Source organism: Triturus cristatus, chromosome 3_2 (assembly GCF_964204655.1).
Source record: "Triturus cristatus chromosome 3_2, aTriCri1.1, whole genome shotgun sequence".
NCBI lineage: Eukaryota > Metazoa > Chordata > Amphibia > Caudata > Salamandridae > Triturus > Triturus cristatus.
Window position 1 is genome coordinate 994,373,232 of NC_140584.1, and position 20,406 is coordinate 994,393,637.

Genomic DNA, 20,406 nt, shown 5'->3' on the forward strand with positions numbered 1-20,406 from the left:
TTCTCTTGGGTATGTAGAGGGTGATTCTCTCATTGAGGTATTGGGGTCTAGTGTTTTGGAAGTATTTTAGGTTTAGGTGAGTATCTTGAAGGTTACTGTGGAGTGTCTCTCTTAAGAAGACACCTGTATAACTTGGAATCATATGATGCCATGCTTTCTCCTTAGTAGGTTGTACTCATGCCATGATGGAATGTTATTCATGTCATGTTAGAACTTGTTGTTAGTTGAGCTGAGCATCAGTTGATGCTGTAACCTGTATGCTGTTGGATAGGATCTTCTTATGGGAATAAACCTACTTAAACAGCCTTCCTGTGTCCAATCTCATACATCAGGAATGCTTCACTGGCGTAGTCGGCAGGATGCCACAGTAGATCTCAACACAAGAATTTGGTGAGAGATCATTTTAAGATTTTTTTTAACATCCTCGCACACTGGGAATTGTGTAGATTTCAATAACAAAGTCAAGGGACTATCTTCAAATATATATTGGACTTCAAGTCTGTCCTTATTATAGTATAAGGCGGTGAAATCTTTTATGAATTTGGTTTTACTTTCCAAATATCAGTGATCTGGAGCTTCGCCGCATACTCGCCCCTTTATTGATAACTGTTGGGGTTGGGAGGTATTAATGTCGATGCGGGCTCATCCCTAGTTGTGTGACTTTGAATATATACCAGTGTGTACCGTGTGGGATTGGGAGCTTCGCCGTATGCTCGCCCTTTATATTATTAATTGGATTGGGAGGTGTCAATGTCGATGCGGACTCATCCCTAGTTGTGTTGATACAGGCTTGTCCTTGTTGTTTGGAGGAGAGGAAGAGAGTTGAGTATTGGCGTGTATTTGAATGGACTCTATGTTTTGAAGCTGCAGTGTATTTTTACAACGAATCTCTGACAGCGAATTTTAAAAATAAACTTGTTATTCATTCAGTGCAAAACAGAAACCTTACCTTTTATGAGAGTTCTCGCATCTTTAATTCTCTCCATGCGTCATCCTTGTTATATGCGTTCCACAGTTTCCAGCGTCATTCTTCTTACGTCAGGTGCTTTCCAGCACGTAGCGTAAACGTGCGTGGCGGCCATCTTAGGTGAATTGTGAGTGTGCCTGGATTGCTCGGTAACTATGGATCGTTGCTTGGTAACAAAGAAAGATGCTTTTCAGAGTACATCTGTGTCACGCAGTGTGTATTACGGAGTTATCCAATAACAGAAGATTTTCTGTGTGTTATTTCAGTGACACGAACACTAACTCTTGAACTTTTTTCACAGTAATTGTTTACATTTTATTGTGTGCGTCTGAAGTACTCATTCAAATAATAGTGTTTGAGCATCGGTAATTTTGCGTGTTACACTAACTGTGATACGCACACACATTAATCCTTTGAATTGTTTATCTTTGGAATTTTGCATCATTAAGTGTGTCACATTAATAAGAAATATGTGCACTATGTTTCTTAGTCTCTATACGTGTAACATAAGCAGCGCATAGCATTATTATTGCATGTAGTCATGATAGTTCATTAAGGAGTTTCATAAACTACAAAGTATATACTAATTAATTAATATTTATCTAACATTTACAGGCTGATAATTAGAGTATTTAAAAAATAGCGACATGCAAAACGTTACGGCAGCACCTTACTTTCTTTCCAGTCCTGGAGTTCCTTCTATACAATGGAAAAAATGGAAGGTGGTGTTTGAGAGGCATTCCAGGGTTTGTGGGCCTTCTCTGAGTGCTGAGAGGATGTCCTCTTTACTTCTTCACTGTTTAGGCTCAGAGGGCCAAGACGTGTTTGATCATCTTCCTGATCTTGCACCTGCGGAAGCAAGGGACTTAAACGATAATGAGATCTGTATTAAGAAGCTGGATAAACACTATTTGCCTAAGGTTAGTACTATCTTGGAGAGATATTAATTTGCAAGAAGAACACAAAGAGAAGAAGAAACTATAGAAGGGTATTTTACTGATTTAAGAAAACTTGCCTCTTCATGCAAGTTTGAAAATGTAACTGATGAACGTATTTGTGATCAGTTCATGTTTGGATGCAACATGGAAAAGGTCAGGGAAGAACTTTGGTTGTATGATGAACCTACTTTAGATGAATTTCTCACTTTTGCTAAGAGAATTGAACACTATTTGAAATGCGTTGCAGTTATAAAAAAAGACAATGAAAAAGATGTCAAGGTACAAGAGGTTAAAGATAAAAACCAAAAGGGAGTTGTAAAAGGTAAATATAATGCTCCATTTGATAAGGAGGAATTTAAAGGAAAAGTAACAGAGCGAAGATGTTACAGATGTGGTAGAGTGGGTCATCTTGCAAATGATAAAAAATGTCCAGCATGGGAGAGCGCTAGGTGGCGCTAGCCAAGATGGCCGCGCCGAGGTAGAGCTCCGTGATGCCTGACCCCTCGCATCCGCTCATCCTCCGTTGCTGATGGCCTGGGCGCGCTCCGCTTCCTGACGCTTGCGGAGGAGCCGCTGCCCCACCCCCGCTGCAATTTTGGGACGCTTTGGTGCCGCAAGGACTGAGCTCTGCCAGCTGGAAGCGGCACCGCCGTGGGGACGTGCACTCGGCCGGTTCCTCGACCGGCGGCGCCCGCTACGAGCGCCCGCGGCGCCACACGAGGGGCGAAGGCCGCAATCTGGTGACAGTTGTGTGGAGGCGGGAGAGACCCGCGGGGGAAAACCTTGGCCTGCGGAGCGCTGCGGGAGGGGCGACAGATCCCGGACGCCTCCCCGGACCCCCCCGGCCGCAGGGCCCTGATCGCCGGGCGGACCGGCCCGGGTGCTGGGAGCTCGTGAGACGGGGCCCGTCTAGCTGATTGCCGCCATCCGCCGCATTGTTCTACTTTGGCCTATGGACCGGTGCGTACTACAGGGGACTGCTTCCTTCTTCCCCCCCTTGCCCCACTGCCCTACACGTTTGGTAGATTGGCTGCTGGCAGGGTGCCCTCGTGGAGGCTGGTTCCCCCCCCCCAGGGCCTGTGGTGGGCCCCACACAGGAGTGGTGTCGCGCCCTGGCGCCTGAGGCGGCGATTTGACGGGGAGGTGATGCTGGATTGTTACTGCCGGGCCCCCCCCCGCCCACTGCCCCTCCTTATTCCGAGCCCCGCTCCCGGTGTGGAGAGGTGTACGCTGTACCCACGGGACGCCTGGGACCTGCAGGGACCCTGAGACAACGCCGATCGGAGGTGAGAGACGCGCACCTGCGCGAGGGCCTGGACTCCTTCCTGGTGGTGGCCGAGAACTGGTGCGAACAACGTGACAGTGCCCACAACAGGTGCCGGCGTCGGCGGTTGGCGGCGGGGGCCCATCGCCACACGGGGATCCGCGCGCTCCCCTCCCTCGTCGCCGCCTGGACGGAGAGGGCCCCCTGTTTCCTCCCCCCTCGTCGGGGGGGGCTCCTTTGCCGATCGCGGCGGGGAGCGCCACCGGAGTAAGCCCGAGAGGCCGCTGTGGGGGCCTGATTGGTCGCGGGCCCTGTGCCTGGAGCAGCGGTGAGACTCTACCACACTGGATCGCCTTTCGCGGGGCGGCGGCACCCCCGGCGGCCCGTCATAGCGGGGTGAGGGCACCACCCCTACCCCCCGAATCCGCACCGGCTGGCAGTGGGGACACTGGGACGGCGAGCCACGCGGCGCCTGAGCTCCGGCGCACGCGCCCTGAGGGCAGTCATGGGCAAGGACCGGGGTGCCAAGTCGGCGGCTGCACCCCACCAGACCAAGATTGACCGTTTCACGACCTCTGAGCCCCCCGGAGCTGGGGGGGAGGCGGCGCCGACTCCTGGCACGGACCTTGCCGCCATTCTGCAGGCCATCACCGCCTCCCGCACGTCCTTGGAGGGGATGGTCGGGGAGGTGAAGGTGGACGTGGCGCTCCTCCGACAGGATCTTCGCAATGCCACGGCCCGCATCACCGAGACGGAATCCCGCATTTCGACCGCGGAGGACGACATCCGGCAGCTCCAAGATCAGGTCCGGGAGCTCACGACCCACTCCAAGGAACTGCATCGGCGGGCAGAAGATGCCGAAAACCGGGCCCGCCGCAACAACCTCCGCCTGGTGGGCTTTCCGGAGGGGGTGGAATCTGGCCGCACCGATGACTTTCTTGAGAAATGGTTTAAGTCCTGGATGCCAGCGGCCAGCCTTTCCACCTGGTTCGTGGTGGAAAGAGCGCACCGGTCGTTGGCCGCCAAACCTCCGGTGGGGGCCCCACCGCGCCCCTTCATCCTGCGGATCCTCAACTTCAGGGACAGGGATGCTATTCTGAAGGAGGTGTGGGCGCAGTCTCCTTTGTCCTTCAATAACCATACCATCATGGTTTTCCCCGACTACACCCGGGAGGTTCAAGAGCAACGCCGATCATACCTGGAGGTGAAACATAAGATGCGCTCCTTGGGTCTTCGATACCAACTTCAGTTCCCGGCCCGCCTCCGTGTGGTCTTCCAGGCTAAGACCTTGTTTTTCGACACTCCTCGGGCGGCATGGACTTGGCTCACTGAGGAGCGACCCTTGCACCAATCTGGGCGAGCGTCCCCGGCCCGGAGGCCTACGGATCTGGACACAACCAGGCCTCCTCGCCCACGCCGTAGAAGACGCACGCAGTCCCGGCGGCCCCGGGGGGGGTTGACGGCTGGGCCTCGGTCCACGAGCATGTCGGGCAGGATGCCGAGGGAATCGTCTGCCTCATCCGGGACATCTTCTCAGGCGGCTGGGGGCCTCCGGAGCCGGTCGCCGCGACCGCCGGACCCGTCCCTGACCCCCCTCATCGCGCCTGTGGACCTTTCTGATCTCTCCCGCAGCCCGGTCATTTGACTTGGGGTGGTCTTCTATCTTGGCAGCAGCTCTGGTGGCCCGGTCCCGCGGCTGGGGCTGCCGCCATGGTCCTGGACTCAGCGGATCTCCGCCCATGGGTAGTAGTCTAGGCCGGAACACTTGCATCCGTACTTCTGGAGGGGTCCACCACGCTCTTGACACCCGAGCGTTCGCTTGGGGCTTTTGTAATAGTTGTTGATGTTAGGGCGACAGATGCTTCAGTTCCCGAAGTGTAGGGTGGGGGGTTGGGGGTTAAGGGGTGGGTTTTGTTGGATGTTTTGTTGGATACTCCTCCTTGGGGGGGTGGTCCTTTTCGTTCATGTCTGGTCTTCCCTGGGCGCGCCGCATCGCGGCTTCCCGCAAGCGTTACTGCAAAGCCCAGCGCTTGCCCACACACACGGCCTGTTGCTGCCCGCTCCCGTCCCGGCGCCCCTTGGCTTCCTCCCACGGGCGTCATTGCAGCGCCTCGCGCTGGCTCCTGCCCATAATCTGCTGCCGCCCGCTCCTGGCCGGGCGCCCCTGGTCCCCTGTTGCCTGCCCCCTGCCTTCCCCGCGGGTCCTGGGCGATCCTCCTCTCCTCCCTGCGCATCAGTGCGACATGATGTCCTCCCGACACCCCTGGGGTGGCTCCGACCCTGCTGTGTCCCGATGTACCCGTTGCATCTATGGCTGACGTAACCCCCAGGGCACAGCTGCACGTCCTGTCCTGGAATGTGAACGGCCTGCTGGATAGGCATAAGCGCACGGCGGTCCTTAAGTATGCTCAGCGCGTTGGGGCCGACGTCCTCCTCCTTCAGGAGACCCATCTCCTTGGGGAAAAATGTCCTTTCTTGGCGCGCTATGGCTACGACCGGGTGTGGCACTCGGGGTTCTCCCGTGGTTCCCGCGGGGTGGCGGTCCTGCTGCGTCGTTCCTTCCCCTTCGTCCTTCAGAGGGTGGCCCGTGCGCCCCTGGGAATCGGGATTGCCATTTGTGGTACGCTGGAGGGTCGCCCGGTCAGCTTCCTCTCACTCTATGTGCCTCCCTCGGGACTGTCGCAGGCTTTATCCCACGTCGCCTCGTTGTTAGAATTTCTCCCCGTGGGCACTGTCGTGCTTGGGGGTGACTTTAATGCGGTCTTGGCCCCACAGCTGGATTCGTCGGGACCGATTTCGGACTCCCGCGCCGCGCGAGCGAGACAGCTGGCGGGCTGGGCGGAGGCCCAGGGCCTCTGCGACGCCTGGAGGCTTTGGCATCCTCACGACCGTCAATATACCCACACTTCAGCCGCTCACCACTCTCACGCTCGTATTGATATGATTTTTGTCCCCCCCACCGAGTGCGGAAGTGTCCAGGATGTCCGCATCCTTCCCAGGGGCATCTCGGACCACTCACCAGTCCTCCTGGGTCTGGGCCCCCCGCCTCACGCGACCAGGCCGGTGTGGAGGTTCAACGCCTGGTTCCTCCAGGACAAGACAGTGCGCGAGACAGTTGGCACTGAGCTCGCTCATTACTATGGTGCCAATGAGGGCTCTGTCTCGTCGGCAGGCACCCTCTGGGAGGCTTGCAAGGCAACCATCAGGGGGGCGGCCAAGGCACAGGTGGTGCGGCACCGCCAGACACAGCTGCAGCAGCTCACTGCCTGCGAGGCCCGGGCGTTGCGGCTGGAGCAGTCGCTCTCCGAGCATGACGACCCGGCGGTGGACCGACAGTTGCGGCTCCTTCGTCAGGAGATTTGTCAGCGGTCCCTCGAGGCGGCCAAGCTTCTTTGGCAGTCCTCGGTAGCGAGGGTATACGGCTGGGGTGACAAGAACGGCGCACTATTGCACCGCCTGGCCACTTACCCCAGGGCGTCGCGCATCATTCCGGCGATTGCCGACTCTTCGGGGGTGCTCCAGTCCTCCTCCGCGGCTATGGCAGAGGCATTTGCCCAGTTCTACTCCCAGCTCTACCGAGCGCGTGCGCCGGACCTTTCTCTGGACGCCCTGCTCGCGTCCGGGAGCACCTGCCTGGCCCGGCTTCGGCCGGACGAAATGGAGAGCCTGGAGGAGCCCATCTCCGCCGAGGAGATCGGGGAGGCAATCGGGCGTACGTCAACGGGGAAGACACCGGGACCGGACGGTTTTCCTCAGGAATTCTTTGCGGCCTACAGGGACACCCTGGTCCCGCGGCTGAGAGCTCACTATGCGGAGGCGCTTGAGAGGGGTTTCTTCCCCCGGGAATCCGACCTGGCCACGATTGTGGTTTTGCCCAAATCCACGCCGCCGCCCGCTGATAGAGCGGCCTATCGCCCAATTTCGCTCATCAATACTGATGTGAAACTCTATGCGGCGGTTCTGGCCCAACGACTTAAGCCCATGTTGTCGGCCTTGGTCCACCCGGATCAATGTGGCTTCATGCCCGCTCGGGGCACGCGCCACTGTCTGCGCCGTCTCCATGTGGCCTTGGCCCATCGCCATCGACTGACCCCGTACCTCGCCCTCCTCCTCGTTGACTTTGAAAAGGCTTTCGATTCGGTGGGGTGGGCCTACCTCTTCGACGTCCTGTCCCACATGGGCTTTGGCCCCCGGTTCCTGGGGATGGTGCGAGTCCTCTATGCCCGGCCCCGTGCCAGAGTGCTGGTCAATGGTGCGTTGTCAAGGCCCTTCCGGATCGGCCGGGGGACGAGGCAGGGTTGCCCATTGTCGCCCCTTCTCTTCGCCCTGGCGATGGAGCCTCTGGCCGCCTTGATTAGATCTGATCCCCTCCTTCGGGGGTGGGAGTGGCCCGGCCTGGAAGCCGACAAAATCGCCCTCTATGCGGACGATGTCCTACTCTACCTGGGGGACCCAGCGCGCTCCGGACCGCGCGCACTATCCATCCTGAGCCGCTTCGGCCGGGCGTCGGGTCTCTCCCTCAACCCACGGAAGTCGGTCCTGGTACCGTTGCACCCCTCCAGGGAATGCTTTGACTGGCAGGAGACCATCCCTCTGCGTCGCTTATCATTTCAGTACCTGGGCATTTGGGTCTCCCTCCTCCCGGAGCTAAGCTGGGCGCTCAACGTCTCCCCCCTGGTCAAGAGAGCCAAGGTCGATCTGGCGCGGTGGCAGCAGCTGCCCCTCAACCCGCTGGGAAGGGTCGCCCTCTACAAAATGATGATCCTTCCCCGGTTCCGCGAGCTCGACGGGATGGCGACGAGATTTCTCTGGGGCGAGGGGAGGCGGCGGCTGGCTCTGTCGACGTGCCGTATTCCCACCTTTGACGGGGGCCTGGGCATGTCTGATCTCTACCTCTACTACATGGCCACCCGCCTACTGGTCATTCACGACTGGTATGGAGGGGGTTGGTCCGACCCGGCCTACAGGGTGGAACTTAACGGCTTGGGCTTCTCCGACATCCAAGACCGCCTGTACGGCGCCCCCATCCCTGCTTCTTGCCCGGACATCACCAGGGCTGTGTTCCTGTCCTGGAGAGCGGCGCTCCGCCTCACCCTATGGACGGGACGGTTGACCCGGGTCACTCCCCTGTGGCACGGGACGTGGTTGCGGGAGGTCACAAGGCTGGAAGGCTTCAAATCATGGGATCTTATCGGCATTTCCCAGCTGGGGGACGTCTGGCGGGGAGGGCGGATGTGTTCCTTTTCAGAGCTGCAAGCGCGTTTTTCCCTTCACTCCTCCCAATTTTACCGGTACCTCCAGCTGCGCCACGCCATACGCACCTACACGCCACTGGACGTCCGGCTGCCGGATCATAGCCCTCCGGAGGCTCAGGTTCTGCTGGGCAACCTGGGGAGGGGGGGCATGTCCAGGATCTACCGCTCCCTCATTAACTGCACCCCTACATCCCTTGCGGGTCTTAAGGAGCGCTGGGAGGGATGGGTGGGTCCCCTGGACGAAGCCGACTGGCGGGACGCCCTTATGGCCCCCCGTTTGGTGACGGCCTCCGCTAAGCTGCGACTCATCCAAATCTATTATCTCCACGCGGCGTACCTCACACCAGCTCGCCTTCACCGTGCGGGCCTCTCCGGGGATGCGGCCTGCCCCCGATGTGGTTCCGACCCGGCAGACTTCCTGCATATGGTGTGGTCCTGCCCGGCCCTGGAGGGGTTCTGGAGGGGCATTGAGACCGAACTTACGGAGGTCCTGGGGTGGGAGGTGCCCCATGATCCACGACACTCGCTGCTGGGAATCACAGATGGCTTAGATGGCACGCGCGCAGACCAGCTGTTTCTCATGACGGCCTTGATGGTGGCCAAGCGCGACATTGCTGCGGCATGGAAGCAGCCGCTGCCGCCAAGTGTGGCCAAATGGGGCGCTGGGGTGGACTGGTGCGTGGCGCAAGAACGTACTCTCTATCAGGCACGAGGATGCCCCAAGAAATACCGAAAGGTTTGGGGGAAATGGCTAGGCAACATACCTTAATGGGGCGGTGTGGGGGCTGGGGGGAGGAATCTGGGGGCGGGGGGGGGCGGGGGGTGCTTCCCAATGTATTGCTGTGTAATACCGATTCGGAATACCAGACTATTTTTGTTATTGTGCTGTTTGGGGGCGGGGGGTGCTTCCCAATGTATTGCTGTGTAATACCGATTCGGAATACCAGACTATTTTTGTTATTGTGCTGTTTAAAACAATAAAACTTGTTTATCAAAAAAAAAATGTCCAGCATTGGGTCAAATCTGCACAAAGTGTAAAAGAAAAGGTCATTCTTCTTTGAGGTGTAAAGGTAAATCAGTCCTGAGAGTTAAAAACGTGGAAATTTACGAGGCTGACAATACTGAAATAAGTGCTGATGATTCTGAATGTGGGCAAAATGTGATTCAGGTTTAGAATTGAACTAATAAGAAGTCTTGTCCCTTTGACAGCATTACTGTTGAAGGGGAAACCACTTGTGTCTTATTTGATTTGGGTGCTAAGATTACTATTGTCTCTAATGAATTTTATATTATGAAATTGAAAGACAAGATTTCACTCATAAAGCCTGACATCACACCTTTGGCTTATGGGGGTGAGCCTATAAAGTTGCATGGGTATTTTATTGGCTTGATTGAATATAAAAACAGACTTGTGTCAGGGAAAATGTATGCATCCAATAAAGGAGATAGTATTATCAGTTGGCTACACCAGGGTGACTTAGGTGTGTTTCTTGATCCTAACGCTGATCATCCAATTCAAATTAAGGTGAAAGTATATTCTGTAGTGAAATCTGGTGACAATTAGTTTTTAGATGATCTTAAGAAGGAATTTCCAGGTGTTTTCAAACATGAGTTGGGGTGTTTAAAAGGTTACCAACACAAAATCAAATTGAAAAACGATGCTGTGCCCGTATGTTGCATGGTAAGAAATGCGCCTCTTTCAGTGAGGAATGATATGCAAAAAGATTTCTAGCCTCAAAAGTTGTGGGATCATTGAAGAAGTGGAGGGTACAGAATGGTTGGCTCCAGTGGTCGCAGCCAGAAAACCCAATGGAGACTTACGTCTCTGCATTGACTTGAGGCAACTAAACAAATGTGTGATTGTGGATCGTTATCCTTTGCCAAACATTATAGAACTGCTGATTTTACTTGGTGGGGCAAAGGTGTTTAGCACGATCGATCTCACTTCCGCTTACCATCAGATTGAGTTAGAAGAATCGTGCAAGGACTTTACATCATTTATAACACCTTTTGGAACCTTTAGGTTCATTCGAATGCCATTTGGCTTAGTTTCAGCTTCGTCTTTTTTCAATGTGCCATGGAGAATGTGCTTAGAGATTTGGCAGGGGTATGCATATACCAGGATGACATACTCATTTTTGGTGATGATGTGGAGGAACATGACTCTCGATTAAGGATGGTGTTAAAAAAATTGTGTGAGTGCAATATTACAATTAAAATGGAAAAGTGTAGATTCAGATCTGATTCCATAAATTACCTAAGGCACAACATAACTGGTGATGGGGTAAAACCTAAGAGTGATCTAATTAATACTATTCAAATCATGAGTTGTCCCACTAATAAAAGTGAATTGATGAAATGCTTAGGTATGGTGGAATGTTACGCCAAATTTGTGAAGAGTTTTGCTGATTCTACTGTAAACATGAGGTGCCTATTACGCAAAGGGTGTTGATTTTGAATGGTCGGAGCGATGCGAAAGTGAATTCACCAGTGTTAAGGAAAAATTAAATACTGCTCCTTCTCTTAAGAGCTTTGATCCCACGATTAAGCCCATTCTGATTACTGATGCTTGTGAGAAAGGCTTGGGGCAGTTTTACAACAGAATGGTCCATCTGGTATGCAAACTGTTATGTTTCTTTCCCATATTTTAAGAGAATCTGAAACATGATATTCTGTGGTGGAAATGGAATCTCTTGCAGTTTTTTGGGCCATAAAAAACATTACAGAAATTTCTTTGGGGAATTGATCTTGAGGTGTGTACTGACCACTAGCCATTAGTGGAGATATTCAATAAAAAAATGCCTCGATTTGAATTCAAGGAAGGATCACTAGATGGGTCATTGGTTTGCAAGAGTATAGTTTCTCATTCAAATATATTCCAGGCAAACAGTAAGGCGGGATCTGAGCTTACAAGACCATTTTGGAATATATGAAATGAGTTGTCTGTTGAGAATGGTTTGTTGTTTCGTGGCACAAGATTAATTCCTCCCTGTAGTCTAAGGAATTAATTGGTGGATTTGGTGCATTCAGCTGATGCGGGTCTTATGAAAAGCAAGGAAAGGTGGCGTATGTCATATTGGAGGCCCAGCATGGACAAGCTTGTGGAGCGTGTGGTGTGGGACTGTGTTCCCTGCACTTTGAGTGATAAATCCATATGTCCACGTGTACAACCCATGATTATAAGGAGGTGTCCTTCACGTCCTTGGCAGGATATTGCTCTGGACATACTTGGACCGTTTCATATTGGTGGTATGCAAATCTTTCTTTTGGTTGTAATTGACATGTATTCTCGTTGGCCACAAGTGTTTTTTTTTTTTAACAGTGATAGATTCAGCTCATGCAATTAAGTGCTTGAAAGAATTATTTTCCAAGTAAGGTATACCTGAGTCTATTTTAACTGACAATGGGGTTCAGCTTACTTCAAGAGAAATGGAAGAGTTTTTAACCTCTAGAGGTATTGTACAGAAGACTTGTGCTCTTTATCATCCTGAATCAAATGGAATGGTTGAGAGATTCAATAGAGTGCTTAAGGAAACTATTACCTTTGCAAAGTCATTATCCCTGGATTGGAAAAGTGAGGATCTGAAGAAAGTGGAGGAATACAGAATGTCTCCTCATGGCACCACTGGGAAAACTCCTTTTATATTATTCCGTGGTAGAGTAGGTAGAGTACCTAATACATTTTAGAACCTCCTTGGGTTAACAAATATGAATTAGCCAAGGGAAAGGAAAGTGTGTGTTATGATAATGATGTACAAAAGAGGGAAGAGAAGAAAGCCACTGAACGGAAAAGTTATTTTGATTCTAAGAAAGCTGTTAAAATTGTGGTGAAAGTAGGTGATTGGGTCATGATTAAGTGGCCTGGTTTGGGTGGTAATTCTCTTTTTAAATTCATGAAGCCACTTATGGTCATCAAAGTTTTCAAGAATGCTATAAAAACTCAAGATCATCGCATTTGGAATCTAAATAGAGTCGTGGTGGGTAAGGGAAAACTTGATGAGAGTTTTAATGCAAATTCAGGTGACATAATCTCTTCTCCTGTTAGTCCCTTTGTGAAAATGGATAAAAATACTAATGGAATGAGAAGTACTCGTTGCTCTTCTAGGACAACCAAACGTCCTTGTTATCTCAGTGATTATGTTTGATTTCTTTTTATTGTTATTTAGGTTGTTTGTTAAGGAAGGGAGGTGTGTGGAGTGTCTCTCTTAAGAGGACACCTGTATAGCTTGGAATCATATGATGTCATGCTTTCTCCTTAGTAGGTTGTACTCATGTAATGATGGAATGTTATGCATGTCATGTTAGAACTTGAGCTGAGCATCAGTTGATGCTGTAACCTGTATGCTGTTGGATGAGGTCTTCTTATGGGAGTAAACCTACTTAAACAGCATTCCTGTGTCCAGTCTCATACATCAGGAATGCTTCAGTTACTCTCACCACCTTACTCTCCACACCTTTCTTCACTAATTTTAATACATTTCATGGGCTCTAGTCTGCCTCTTTGGAATTCATTACCATATGTTAACAGATGGCTGGCTGTTCATCGCCATTAGGAGGATACTCTGTCTAGAAATGTAGATCCAACTTCCCATCACAATAAAAAAGAGACGCAGGTGCATGGGATGTTTTTAAAGTCATTTTGTTACCCACATTTTAGGGATTCAATGATGTAAAAAAGCTCACTAATTATTCATTTCTTATTGTTAAACATCCTGTGGCAATATATCATCTGTAATGTCTGGCTTAATATATGTGCAGAATATCCAGTTATAATTGTATCTTTCATAGGGAATATTGTTTGGATAATGGTCACAGTGGCTAAAATTATCAGTGTATATAATGCTTTAAATGGGCCGGTACTCGCCGGTACTGAGTACCGGCACTTCTGAATTTTTTTAACGTCAGTACCGGCACTTCTCTGTAGCCAAGGAGAGTACCGGTACCCTGATCGGCGGCACGGCAGGCTCAGGTTAGTTTTCTCCTCCAGGGCAGTAATTAACTCGGCTGAAGCAGCCTTTGCAGATTTGCTGGCAAAGATTCCAGCAGCGCTCACGGGAATGTCCCCAAACTGCAGGGGGGGTGAGAGGGTTTGTGCCACGCTGTGATTAACAGGACAGGGTCTCTAGAAGGACCCTGCACTGTCAATCAGGTGAGCAGCGACCTTCGGGTGAAAGTGCCATCATGACTTTCATTTTGTGTTATGAGTTAATCTGTTTTTTTTATTTTTTACAGAAACACTCATGTGTTTAAATATGTGCTGCAACTGGTACAGAAGTAACTATGTATGATCATATTTTGCCCTTAGCCCCGCCCCTAGCACCGCCCACTTGCCTCACCTCTATTTTAATGAGTACCTGCACTTATTTTTCCCCGTTTAAAGCAATGTGTGTATATAATGGTGCTATGCTATGTAGGTTAATACATTTTATAGTTTTGATATCCACAAGCATTTTTGATGCAACGTGTGAACTGTGCTTTCTTCTTGGTGCCTAGTATGCCAAGCCTTTAGCACTTAGGGGCTCATCTACTGTATCTAATCAGACATCTAACTTCATCCACATTTGAGCTGTTAATTCCTCTGACAGGGAACTTAGGTCCCTGGTTTAAGTACTGATCAGCTTTCATTTGTTAAATCTCGTAATGCGCTCCAATGTATTCATGACAGATCTGCTAAACATATGTGTGAGGTCTTACGATCTGATATCTCTTATGGTGGTCACTTCCTGTAAGGTAATTTGCCATGATGCTACTTCTTGTAATGTCACACACCGTGATGTCAACTGCATATACCTAACGTGGTAAAGAGGACCCCACCCCCCTTCTTTTTTAGGACTTGCGCCATGGGAATGATTATCTGTTTAAGCAATAAGAGTATAGAACGACATATGAATCACCACGAGTAAGAAAGTCGCCTGGAATTCCACACAAAGCTGAAAACATTTTAGAGATTATAAGTGATAATGTTCCTTATAAGCTGTTTTTACCACAGCAAATCATTGATACCTTAAGGTTTCAAAATGAACCTAAACTGGCAATGAAGATGAGTGTATTACTGAAATCCGCTGTGACCTGAAGGTCAAGTTCAATATGTCAAGGCAGACGCCGCCTTCCATCCAAGATCTGTAAATGAAGTGCCATAAACGTGCGTAATGAACCATCTGTTACTTACAGTGCTTAAAAATGGCACGAAGTGCGGTATGAATCCCTATACATGAGAATTAAGTTATTGTAAGATTTCTCCGCCAGCAGATACTATGCTGGAGGCGGAGCAGTAGTAAACAAAAAAAAGCATAATGATAACAGTACACTACAACTGGCTAGACAGTTGCCCCGAGGACACATTTAAAACGAACAGCCTGAAGGCCAGTGAAACAGTAGCCAGAAAGGCGCACTTTCAGTGAGTAGACAGCCCCAGGTGGCGCGTAGGTTGAGCCTTAACAGAGAATACACCGTTTCAGACGTCCGGTTGGTGCGCCGCTGGCTCATAGGCTCCCTGACTGCTGTAGTGACTCAGCACTGGGCCTTCTCTGAGCATGACATCATGCCTTGCATTATTTATTATGTAGGACGGGCCAAGAGTTCTGCACAGACAGCTCTTTGCTCCCTGCACACCCGGCTTCTGGTAAATTCTCAACTCACTGCCCTAAATGATGCATGGACTTTAAATAATTATATTCCCTATCATGTGCTTACTCCGCATTCAGTCTGTCTGCGCATATGCACTGGGAAGTGTAGTTTTTTTTATCAAGGCGTTTCCTTACTGGACACGAGAACTACGAATCGGTGGAACTCGGTATCCCAGCAGGTATTGTCCGCGACAACATCTCCCCCATCCATTCCTAAAGCTCGTAGACCAAGATTCCCTTTTACGGACCTTTGCGTCACCGAAGGGGCGAAGCCGAGAGTTGCGGCTAGCGCAGAGGCAGGCGTGGTTTGGAAAGGGGCTGTTCTGTCAGCACGCGTAGAACTGCCAGGAGCTGCCGCATCTTCCTGCCCGTTATCTTCTCAGTGGAACGCAACCCTAACGGATAGTCTCTTGCAGCCGGCGCGAGCTGCAGCAGAGGGAAGTGTCAGGGCACGAGGAGCTTCGGTTGACACAGCGCGAGCCGTCTCCCCTGTCAGGCGCGAGCGCCTGGGCTGTCCGAACACCAGCAGTTAGAAGGCGTCTAGGCAGGCAGCCAGCGCCCTGTCCAGTGCTCCCACCTGAACCGCGCGTGCCGCAGCAACAGCCCCCCTCCCCTGCAGCCTGAAGATGGTGGACCGCGAGCAACTGGTGCAGAAAGCCCGGCTGGCCGAGCAAGCCGAACGATACGACGATATGGCAGCGGCGATGAAAGCCGTAAGTGGGGGTTCTGAGGGCCGCCCTGCTGTCCCAAGGGATATCACACTGTCCTCCACCGGAGCTACTGTTAAATTATACGCCTTAAGCGAGCGCGGGGCCGCCTGTTTTAGAGCGTCCCCAGGGGGAAGGGATAAGTATGTTACCCCACGTCGCCCACCACCACCGACAATATTGGGGTGAATTAAGCAGTTTCAATTTGTGCCCGTCTGCACCGAGGGCTCGGATGGCAAGACCATCTGAACCCAGGGGAGGTTACTGTTATTCCTCCCGAGTCTGAGGGTCATGGTGCAAGTGCCCTTAGCCCCCCCCTTCATTCTGTAATGAGCCAGGGCAAGGATAGTCTGCCCCCAGCATAGGAGTACTCCCCAATCTAGGTTGGGAGTTTATAGATCAATGTACACCCACCCCCACAGTGTCAAAAGGGTATCCGAGACTTTTCCATTGACCAGATAATTGGGATTTGACATGCATTGTACCTGGCCTAATATTGTGCGTCCCCCTACCCAGAGCCGCTAAGACTAAATTGTCAAGGTTTAGGCCTCTTATTTCTAATTAGTGACAATGTTTGGGACAGGCATGCCTGCATGGAGTATGGTGGTTGGTGGAGGGGTTGCTCTATACGAGCTCTCACCCATAATTGTGATTATTTGGGCAGTGGTGTGAGCAAACGTAGACGTTTATTCGACATCCATTATATTAGGTGATTATGGGTGGAGGGGGCAGTGTGTCACATACCAGTCTCTATTCCTGGAGGGGGAGGGGTACGGGTGCCATCAGTCCTGCCAGCCCCTCCTTCGATGGTATGGGTGTTGGCAGAGGGCAGGGCTATCCGTCCGCCCATCTAGGTGTTTTGTAAGTGGGCTTATTTGCCCCACTGCCAAATGAGAACATTTCAGTTGTAATTGTATGATTGAAGTGGTCCTAATAAATGTCACTCATTCGACCTTCCTCCTAATTTAGGTGTGAGCCATAATGGCCCATGGCATGGACAGCTGAATGCAGTGTTTATGGTTAGATGTGGCTACAAAACACATGTCGGACTAATTTTCACTCAGCTGTGCCTGAAGATGGAGATTATGCAGAAGGATAGCCTCTCCTTGGACACAGATGTTGCAGTCTGGGGCTTTAGTACTGCAGGAATCGTTGCATTTGAGGTGTGGATGGTAGGGATTGGAGCACTGGCGTTGACACCTCCTGCGCCTAACTGTGCGGCTCCAGGAGTCCTGTCTGTGTTTCATGTGTGGGTTTGAAGCACCACCACTGGAGTAGAATAGTATTTTGTGAGTGTATAGCGTGGTATACTCTCTTCACTACTTCTCATCGGATGCACGCTGTCGCATAGTTGTATGAAATGTGTCTAGGAGGCAATATTAGCTGTAATATTCGGTAAGCTTTTGATTGAGACACTGTTGTAGTGCACCAGATACTCGCTGTTATGGTCCCAATGGAAAAGGATAGTGGACGCGTTAGTGTCATCGACACTGTGGGCCTCACCCGTTTGTGTCAATGGCGAGGTGACAAGTGATATTTGGGGTAGAAAGAAATATTGTCTGCCTTGCTTTCTAGTGGATCTGCCTGTTTACTGAATGACACCCATCCGTGCGCCCTTTGCTGTTATGCCTACTTTCCATACGGCTTTATATGACCAGATTCCTAGTAAAAAGGCTATACCTTTAACAGACCGCAGGCTCCTCCTGAAGGTGACCAGGCAGCGTCCGTTATACAGGCGCCCACTCTTCACATCCAGCAGAAAACCTTGTCCCTTTTTCCCTTCTTTGGCTATATCTCATGAGATTTCTTGTAATTAGTTTAACTACATATTTATCATAATTAACTAAATTATTTTGGTATATCGCAATTAGGGTTGGGGGGAAAACTGGTTGGGATTGGAGCAGGTATGCTAACGTTACAACACAATTCTAGTAGGTCCAGCTGATTACTTTGATCTTCGAAATAAAGCAGTCGTGGGAAGCAGTGCCAGGCCATTCGAGACGATTCTGCATTTGTCATATTGCAGAGAAAGGCTGGACCAGGCAGAATAGGTTGAGGGGGAGGGAAATACAGGGATGCCTTAACGCGAGGAAAAATCATGTTTTGCCTTTCTCTGAGCAGGCGTGAGCTTAGGAGCCTGGGTTGCTCTCATGGTTGACGAGCAGGGAATGCTGATCTAGGATTGTCGCAGTCTGTCTCGTTTGCAGTTGTTTGCCTACAGTACATGGCACCATTGTATTTGGGCGGGTCATAGAATGGGAGACACCATGCTACCCTGCCATGCGCATTACTTTGGTTATAAGTCCTGAGGAAATCTGTTGTATTGCTTATTTGATTCAGTAAAACAAATGCGAGTTTGACTAACGCTTTAGCCCAAAACCATTTTTATTGTGTTTTTTTAAAAAAAAATTATTTTATTTTTTACTTCTGGAATCTTTTGTAAATCGAAATGAGGTTATGCTGCTTTTAAATATATTGGACTGCTGGTACATTTTTGCACACAGACTTTGGAATGGTTTCATGTATATTCTTAAACACGAGGTTGGCACATGGCTGGTATCAGACAATGTACAATATTCTGTTCTACTTTTTTATATAATCCTAAATTGAAATTCGTCTTGAACATCAGCATTTCATTGTTCTATGCAGCAACATTATTGTTGGAACATCTTGGCCGTGCATAGTTTTTGTTACCTTGCAGTACAACGCTTTTCGGGAATTATTTATTTGGATGCACACTTGTGCTCAGTCTGAGCCTGTTCCACCACGTCACCACTATCTATTTCAATGAATAGCCTTAGAGGTGGTCTATGCTGTGTTGTGAGGTAGTTTATATATTTTTTAAAACTTTTTCTCTTTTTTAAAAAAAATTTTTCTTTATTTTAAAAGGACTTGTATGACAAGGTTTTCAGAGTCATGGTCTCAAACTGAACAAGACCTTTGCGTGGAAGGTGTGTATTCATTCACATAAATAAGGGTTTGACTTTAAAAAAAAAAATACAGTTCTATTGGAGTTTGGCATTGGAAATAGTCCCAAATCTGAAACGGGGTACTTACTGAAAAGCATCTACGTAGACATGTGGCAGAGAGATTCGTCTACTGAAGATGAGCACTAATACAGGACAGATGCTTGAGGAATCCTTTGCTTGATATCTTCTCTGGATGCAGCAGTCTTTTAAGCGCTTTACTGCACGTGGGATTTGCTTTGAAGGGAGGGAAAGTGATTATTCGTCTTAGTATGCAACCCTTTCCAAGTCAATATGCTTTAAAAATAGGTAAACAGAGGCTTCTGGAACACATTCTTCCGGAGGGTGACCACCTCTACTCATTTCCATATGCAGTTTTTTATTAGAGACTCAGATTTGTTGTTCATGGTTTCACTTATAGAGGATGTTTTGTACCATAATCTTGAGTAAGAAGGACCAGAGCTTTTGATACCCATATGCTCAAATATTTCCGGTCGGTGGGAACACTTTTTTTAGTTTGAATTTGGATTGGTTGGGGGCACTCATCATGGGATTGGCCAGGTAAGCCCCTGGTAGTTTATTGGCTGTGGAGTTGCTGTGAGCCTATATGTCCCAGACATGGTATCGAGCTGCTGCTACACACCAGGTCCCCTTATGACAAAAGGCATGTTCCAGTGATGTTAGCAGAGGTGTTGACTCTATTATGACAAACTGTGCTTTTCCTTGCCGGTAGGCGGACACCTGGCAGCAAGGGCAAGGAGGCAGCTGTCAATGGGGACATTGCTAGTGCCTTACCTGTAATTGTTTTGTGTATGTGGGGGGAGGCTATACTGCACAGACTGATGGAGAAGGGAAGCTTACATTACTGATGCCTGTATTTGGCATCTGTCCTTTGTATTATTTAACCTTATAAGAAAAATCTTGTCGTTTATGCTAGAGCGAGAACCGTTTGCAGTGTCGGTACTCCTAATTCTTGTGGTGCATTCCTCGGACAGTATTTTTTTCCCCTCTTCATACTAAATTAGCTTTGCTTTTGATTGTAATTTTTCCTGGCGGTAATGGGGTCTGCTGAAGAGATGTAAAATGCTAATACAACGTGTGAGTATGTCTCTGACTGAATTAAGTGATGAATCGGAACACACTTGAGGAGCCTGACAGAGAGAATTTGGAGGAGTGACTGAAAATGATGGAAGCATATTCTGAAATTTACTTGGAGTGTGTCTGCGCCTCACACACAAGTTTGGTGGCCTTTGATGAACGACTGAATGAGTAGTGGAGCCCTGAGCCCTCGAGGGATCTTGATAAGAAATATATGTAGGACCCTCAACAGCCATTTTCCGCCTTTGGTATGTCTTTGGCCATTGGCCTAGTCATGGTTAATAGCATCATTATCGGGTCTTGTTGCCCTCCACCAGGAGGTGATCCCGAGGAAATAGTTGGGATCTACCTTGTAAAAAAATTTATTAAAATGACCTCTTTTTCATATAATTAGATTTATTCAAAACAATGATAAGGGTAAGGTTAAAAACAAAGGTGGATGTGAAAAATAGGACCTGTTGTGTCCTTCACATCACTTATAAAAGGTCAAAAAATGGTCTACAAGTTTCAGCTGACATGCGCCCTTGCCGGGTCGATGGCTTTTGCCAAGACCAACTTTAGGGGAAAAGGATAATCCCCACCCCC

General features: G+C 49.8%; 1 protein-coding gene across 1 annotated transcript in view; it reads left to right on the plus strand.

The window, feature by feature from the left end:
* The first annotated feature begins 15,324 nt into the window (after positions 1 to 15,324).
* The window catches only part of YWHAG (tyrosine 3-monooxygenase/tryptophan 5-monooxygenase activation protein gamma), a 132,555-nt gene continuing 127,473 nt past the window's right edge, over positions 15,325 to 20,406 (plus strand). The window contains exon 1 of the mRNA XM_085649608.1: positions 15,325 to 15,763. Within this exon, the coding sequence (XP_085505734.1) occupies positions 15,677 to 15,763 (87 nt within the window). The 5' untranslated portion in view covers positions 15,325 to 15,676. The remainder of the gene's footprint in view (positions 15,764 to 20,406) is intronic.